A 7,396-nucleotide genomic window follows, 5' to 3' on the forward strand; every position below is an offset into this window, starting at 1 on the left:
GAGTTTAGTAATAACTGTATACCATGAGTTGCAAATAGTCTGGTCAAATTATTTTAATGGTTTTCTGCTCTATTGGTAGTTGGTACCAAGAGAGTAGTTGCTATAGAGATGGCTAGTCCTGGAACTCATTTAGCAGTAATGCTTAGCGTTTGCTTATGTTTGCTAAATAGAATATGCTCCTGCATCACATTAGCTGAAGGTTGTTCTGTACACATGCACATTAATGTTGCTCACTGCCTGTCTACCTCTTTTTCTCTTGTGATGCAACGTTTACAATCATGCACCTAGTCCAGTATATTTTGTAGGTAGAAAGGAAGAAAAAGTAGGTAAAAATTGGCCTGATCTTTGATAAAACCCCAATTTCAACATGATAAAATGAACTGTCATTGCAAAATAGATGAATAGCTTGCAGGCACAATGCCATAGACTCCTCACACTTTTCTCCCTCGCCTCTTTCTATGTGTTCAACCCTAGCACGGGTCTCCAACATGCTTGTTTACTGCCCAGACAGGCACATGCTTTGTTCTCAGGTTCCCCACATTAAGTGCAGATTGGAAAAGCACATTACAGCTTCATCATCAGCAATTGTGTGGTCACAGTCAGAGATGGGATTACATGTTTGTGGTCTGACAATAGCCCAACAGTGGGCAATCGAGGATTTGCCAGAATATACTGAGATCAAGGCGGTTCCCTCTCCTCTCACATCTGGCCAGTCTACCCCACCACAGAGACAGGCTGGGTTCTAGCACTGCTTGTGTAGCGAGGACAAAGTCAAAAATGCTTTTCTCCCGACAAGAAGGGAACAAAATAACAACAAAACACAACTGGCACCAGATTATTGAAAGATAAAGAGGGTCTAATGGACGGATTGAGGATCATCGAAGTCATCGATGTCCCACATGTCCTTAATGTCACACTTGGCCACCACAACAGAGATGCTCTTGTTAGCATAAACATGGAGCTAAGCCAGGTGATGTGACCTTCATGCATAGTGAACTCTGAATTAGGTCCAGTCGATAAGGTAACGGCAGACTGTAAAAAGTGCCTGAGCCGACAGGCTGGTCGTTAACAGACGGATTTAAAAGCAGAACGTGTTTAGAAACCCACTGTCTGACACCTACACTTACACAAAACACACACACACACACACACAAACACACACACACACACACACACACACACACACACACACACACACACACACACACACACACACACACACACACACACACACACACACGCACACGCACACATACACACACACATGGACAATCTCTGTGCCTTTTCTTTGGTTGAAAACCCCTTTCATGCCTGTGCCACAAAAAACTTAATATTCTAGTGAAGTGAGGTGTCTTTCCAGATAAACTACAATGCACTGTGCGCGCACTCTCTCTCTCACAAACACACACACACACACACACACACACACACACACACACACACACACACACACACACACACACACACACACACACACACACACACACACACTCACACACTACCAGACATACACATGGACAGGGATAGGCAGTATTTAGTATTTTGTAATTTCATTTTGATGGGCCTTATTAAATGGTAATTTCTATCAAAATAGTATAATTCATTTTCTGACATAAATGTGACAAAATTTGCATCTGCTAGGGCGGCCTGGACCATGTCATCTGCATGTGAAATTTTGAAAGGGTTCAGGCACTGACAGTTTGTGTTGCTCTCTCTGATTGGATGCATGCTTTCTGCCTTCTTGACATGGCTACATGGCTTGAATAGTCCCCATCACGATACAGTGCTTCTCAAAACAGATTTGTAACCTGCATTTGTTAAGCAGTGGAAAGCTTTCAAATATAATCAAATGATAAAATATGCCTATGTAGAGTGGATGTTTGTGATATGATGTCATGTGTGGTTGCTGTATTTTGTGTTTTATTTGGATGCTTTTATAATTTCATATCATCCCTGCACATGGAGCATACGAAGTCACTACACTGTCTTCCCTCTCCATCTCTTTCACAGTCTCTCATTCTCTCTGTCTTTCAAACAGACTCTCACATACCCATCTCTCTCTCTCCTCTCTCACGCTTTCCCACTCTTCCAGACATTCACTCACACCCACCCCTTCTCTCTCGCTCTCTCTCTCTCTCTCTCTGTCACTCTCTTCCAGACAGGCACTCACACACCCATCCTCTCTTTCTTTCCATCTCTTTCTCTCACCATCTCTCTCTCTCTCTCTCCCAGACAGGTACTCACACACTAGTCCACTGGCTAGAGGCCTGGCATTCCTAAAGGTGCCGTTGGATTGACAGGAGAAATGTGCGCTGATACTCCGGCATGCTGCTCGTGTGTAATTAAGGGAAATTATCCCGCAGTGTTTTGGCAGCGCCTGGTCGTGGATGCTAGGCCCGGCATGGTGACATAAATCATCGGGGTGATGACACCCGTACAGCAGTTACCGGGGATTGGAATAAAAAAAAAAAAGAGAAAGCCTCCTCACTTTTACTGAAATATTACACAGCTCAGAGCAAACTGCAGCCAAAGTGACCTTGGAGATAAAGTGTAAGTGCGGCAGACGGAAGAGCTCTTTAAAGGCCATTTAGACCTCTGGGAGGAGGTCCATGTGTGTGCGTGTGTGTGCGTGTGTGTGTGTGTGTGTGTGTGTGTGTGTGTGTGTGTGTGTGTGTGTGTGTAGTGGGGGGCACAGACGATCTGCTTTGTTGCCTGTGGGGATAGTCTTACAATCCAAACAGCACAGCAGGTGGGCTTGCAATACTTTTCTAATTTCTAGAGGCTCCTTTAACTCTTGATATATACTTAGGGTAAACAGAATGTAATTGGTAGGAAATGGCAATGTCAGACAACTCATAAAAGTATGTAGGTAAGACTTTATTTGTAAAACATCTATTCTAACTACAAAAACACTTTTACATCCTCCTGAATGTAAAGTTACTGTTTTTCACCTCTGTCATTAACTGAGCCTAAATCCTAACCTTTGCACATACTATAGTTAAACTCTTAACAACGCCTAATTTTAAAGGCATTTGTATGCCTCTCTTTTGTTAGTGTGAACAGATTTGGCAACGACTAAAACATTAGGTTCAAAATAAAGTGGAACCAGTATATTATATTACTCTTAATTATATAATATACAATTCCAAACATCCGTTGCCTCACCCTTACACCCAACCCTCCACAGGTCCCATATATGTGTCACCCCATACCTCTGGCACAACATCACCCCAACAATATGATCCTGCCACTGAGAGCTTTCAGAAATCTGAATCAGAAGGTCATGAAATGTATGGGGGATATGCGAGGGATGTATGTATGGGAAATATGTATATATTTTTGCAGTTACACGATAACTTATATCAAAACCATTAACCATGAAGAATGAATTTGACAGTAGCCAAGACCCTGAGAACGTATCACACAAGGAAACAAACTGCAGGAGGAAATATCTCTGAATGGCATGCAGAGAACCTGCAATTGTTGGCTGGCTAAAGTCAGTCCAAAAACACACAGCAGGCGTTTTAACACTCAAATGTCAAACCCAAAGCTGCAGGACTGACAGTTATAGACATATAGGTAAACACGTCATCTCACTGAACAGATGAGAGGCACTTCTCAGCAGGGGACAGTCGTGTGGGCTGCCACTGACTTTATGCTCTATGGCTGTCAGTCTGTGGGCATGTGGACATTTCAACAGCGTGTTTTTGTGTTCTCTCTGCTGCATGTCCTGGTCGGGTTAATCAATCATCTTGACACTAAATAGTAACAGTAATATGATTTGGGCATGACTGCTTCATTTTTCGAGTCCAGCCTTTGGCCTTCAATTGAGAGACCTCAATCAAGCCTTTGAGCACTGAAATACAAAGAAAACAAAAGACTGCAAACAAACCCCCTATTATATTACTGAAGCAAAATGGAATAGGAATTTGCACGTGTAGATGTACTGCAAAGCCACTAACATGTTAGCGAGCACAGTTTGCAATTCGGTATCTTTCACTTATTTAGTCAGCTTTGGAAAGTGTGTAAATGCCATTACATTTTAGTGACACATAGGAAAACGTTAAATTCCTTGTGCTATTGTTTGGGGACTTCCCACAGCGGCCAATCCTCTCACTGTCATATGCAAGTATTAATACCCAACAACCTAACCTACTAAATATAGCAACTGTCCAACCATAGATCTTGAGCAGCAGGATACAACAACAACAAAGCTGCCTTTGTGCACATATCACTGGGGTTCATCGTTCCTTCTTCAGTGTCTATTGAATAAGGCCCAGGACACCCCCAGAAGGCTCCACAGTGGCGTCTGGCGCCCCAGACGCAACCCCCTCCATACAGTGTGATGTAAACATTTTAAATCCCAACTGGTAAGCTATCCCATTAAAGGTTGACGTTCACAGTATATGCCATATACATAAACTTTGTCATTCTGTAAACATAATTTACATTCTATTCTACATATTTATTTTATCTATTCTATATCTTATGCTTCTTTCAACAACTATACCTTTTGTCATTCATGGAATATTGGAATCTTTTCAAACCTGTAATGAAGCAGCATTAGACACTTTGCTCACAGCAGTGTGTGGGGTTAGTGTATGTTGTGTTATCTTACAGCAGTGTGTGGTGTTAGTGTTTGTTGTGTAATCTCACAGCAGTGTGTGGGGTTAGTGTATGTTGTGTTATCTTACAGCAGTGTGTGGGGTTAGTGTATGTTGTGTTATCTTACAGCAGTGTGTGGTGTTAGTGTTTGTTGTGTTATCTTACAGCAGTGTGTGGTGTTAGTGTTTTTTGTGTAATCTCACAGCAGTGTGTGGGGTTAGTGTATGTTGTGTTATCTCACAGCAGTGTGTGGGGTTAGTGTATGTTGTGTTATCTCACAGCAGTGTGTGGGGTTAGTGTATGTTGTGGAATCTTACAGCAGTGTGTGGGGTGAAATGCGGTCCTGTTACTGTATCTTGTGCAATCTGACAGTGACACTATAAGGTCACGGCGACGGCCAAGAACAGGTGTGGATAACAGACATAAACACATGCAAACACACACACGCACACACACAAACATATCCAGAGAGTGGAGGAGTACACAGAGAAAGAGAGAAAAAATAAAGAAGACAGTTAGAGGGAGTGAGAGGGAGTGAGAGAGAGATCATTAGAGGGAGAGAGGAAGAGAGAGAGTATTGTATATCACTGACACACACTGAGAGATAGTGTGAGCTATCATATTACAGGGGCGGTCCAGTGCATCACAGTGATAAACACACACTTCCCCTTCAGCCTTAGAAGACCCAGCAAAGCTCAGACTGAACCCACCGGGCCATCACTTCACTCGGTCACCATGGCTCTTCTGCAGGCTGTGGCTATTTTCACCTTGTGTCTCCCCCTTTCATCTACTGTGACTTTAACATGCAACAACCTGATCACGCCGCTGAATGTGGACAGCCACAGTGCAGTAAGTTGAACTTATCCAGTCAAATGTTTGTGCTACATGGCGACTCTGCTATTTTTGAAGAGCTGATGTGTAGGGGTGACCATTACTTTAAAACAGACTAAAGGAACAAACTTCTACTACTTCACGTCATATGATGCAAACTTATATAGTGGTATTCATGATGTTTTTTTTCTGATTGTCATCTCAAAATCATATTTGACAGATTTCTTAGTCTTAGTTAGAAACAAATGGATATAGAAGACTCATAATGGAATGTGGTGTGTGGCCTGTGTCTGTGGCGTGGTCTTACAGTTAACTGGGAAATGGATTATTCTTGCCATGGCTGCATCCGAAGACCTGCAACCTCATATGGCAACCCTGAAAAGCTCCTGGATTGAATTGTCAAAAGATGACCAAAGCAGACTGAATACTGTCCGCTGGGTAGACAAGATGTAATTTTGAGGAAATTCTAAACATCACATTCGCCATGCAAACTACTTTCTAGTTACCTCCACTACTACCACTTCAGTAAAAATAATTATAGGAACTGCTGAATTTTGTGTTCAACTAAAACTCCATTTCAGTGGTCAAGAACAGCTTATTTAGCTTACATAACCATTAGATAACCAGCTAACTGGTCATGTAAAATAACTTGATTTTAATGTTTCTACTTATTTTACAGAAACACTGACTGTGTAGCCGGATCTGGGGATGTCTCATACTCAGGAAATGAAGTCAACATGAATTGTAAGTGAATATTTCCTATTAATCAACAACACATGATACACAGGTCCAATGTAATGTGCAATACATAGCCATGTTTCTAGTGCTTAGCTCAGTTGGTGTGGCAAAGATCATGGTCAACCCAGTGTTCACATCTTAATCAAGTTTTCAGTGGATGAAAAATACATTAAAAATGAATACGAAAGAATAAAAAGGTTTTGTACCATGAAATTAAGTCTGGTTATGTGTTGTTGCACACCAATGCATTAGAGGAAGGGCATATTGTCTTATTCCTTGGAAGAAAAAAATGACTTCCTGTACTGACACTTCCCAACTTTACAGATAATTCCAAAACCTACAAAGGAAAGTACCTTCAGACATGTCCTGACTGTCTTCTTTATACCGATGAGTCTGAGGGCAACGTCCCCTCCTATATGTTCCTGGCCAGTAAGATCTCTCACTTATGTCTGTCTGATAACATGCACTCAGGACAGTACAACAGCATTATTGTCACTTCAGGCATTACTCTTCTTCTTGTTTTCTCTCTGTCTCACCCTGTCTTTCTTTTTCTTTCTCTCTGTGATTTTTTAGAGAGAGAGGGATCAGTTCTACAGGAGTCTGAGAGAGATACTTTCAGGAAACAAGCTGACTGTGTGAACCTCTCACAGATAACCTTCTACCAAGGTGGAGCAGGTGAGGTCATGTTCTGCCATAAAGGAGAACATTTGCAATCATTTTGTGAAGCATTATTGTGTTTGTATGATATTTTCATCTGAACCTTGCTTTCAATGTCTCTTCTTTTAGATCTTTGTCCAGACGAGCGAGCCCAGCAGTAGATCAGCACTGTTCACAACAGGCGCAATTAGAGTTGGAGGCATGACACCATTTTTGCAGTTGGACATATTTAACCCAAATATTGTGTTCTGGTCAAAAAGTACTATTTTGAAACCTCAAATAAAAATAATCTAAAATAAACTTACTAGGATTCATGGCATCCTTCACCCTATCCACTTGCATGGACTAAATAAATGATAGTAAGATTCATTAGGATTTTTCAAATACTTTAACATTGTTACACTTGTTGTGTCTCCAGTCAAAAATGTCAGACCTTCAGAGGAGTTTTATAAGTGAGAATACATGGTAAAGTCAGATGTGTGTTGTTAATTAATTACGTTGTTAAATGCACAACATGCTAATAATCCTGAGATTTATTAAGATTTGCAAAGGTTGTATGCATGTT

General features: G+C 41.4%; 1 protein-coding gene across 1 annotated transcript; it reads left to right on the forward strand.

Annotated features, from left to right (window-relative positions):
• Positions 1-4,210: 4,210 nt before the first annotated feature.
• On the forward strand, positions 4,211-7,135 carry LOC308378502 (uncharacterized protein). The gene is made up of 7 exons (XM_080855443.1): positions 4,211-4,370; positions 5,280-5,454; positions 5,746-5,885; positions 6,116-6,180; positions 6,499-6,603; positions 6,748-6,849; positions 6,961-7,135. Exons 2-7 carry the CDS (start codon positions 5,341-5,343, stop codon positions 6,990-6,992), a joined length of 558 nt encoding a protein of 185 aa, XP_080711569.1. The 5' UTR covers positions 4,211-4,370; positions 5,280-5,340; the 3' UTR covers positions 6,993-7,135.
• Positions 7,136-7,396: the final 261 nt, after the last annotated feature.

Source organism: Sprattus sprattus, assembly GCF_963457725.1.
Source record: "Sprattus sprattus genome assembly, chromosome: 17".
Taxonomy (NCBI): Eukaryota; Metazoa; Chordata; class Actinopteri; order Clupeiformes; family Clupeidae; genus Sprattus; species Sprattus sprattus.

Coding starts and splice junctions, on each gene's coding strand:
- LOC308378502 (XM_080855443.1), top strand. CDS start 5,341: ATGGCTCTTCTGCAGGCTGTGGCTATTTTCACCTTGTGTCTCCCCCTT. Junction 5,455..5,745: donor ATGTGGACAGCCACAGTGCA/GTAAGTTGAACT, acceptor GTGGTCTTACAG/TTAACTGGGAAATGGATTAT. Junction 5,886..6,115: donor GTCCGCTGGGTAGACAAGAT/GTAATTTTGAGG, acceptor CTTATTTTACAG/AAACACTGACTGTGTAGCCG.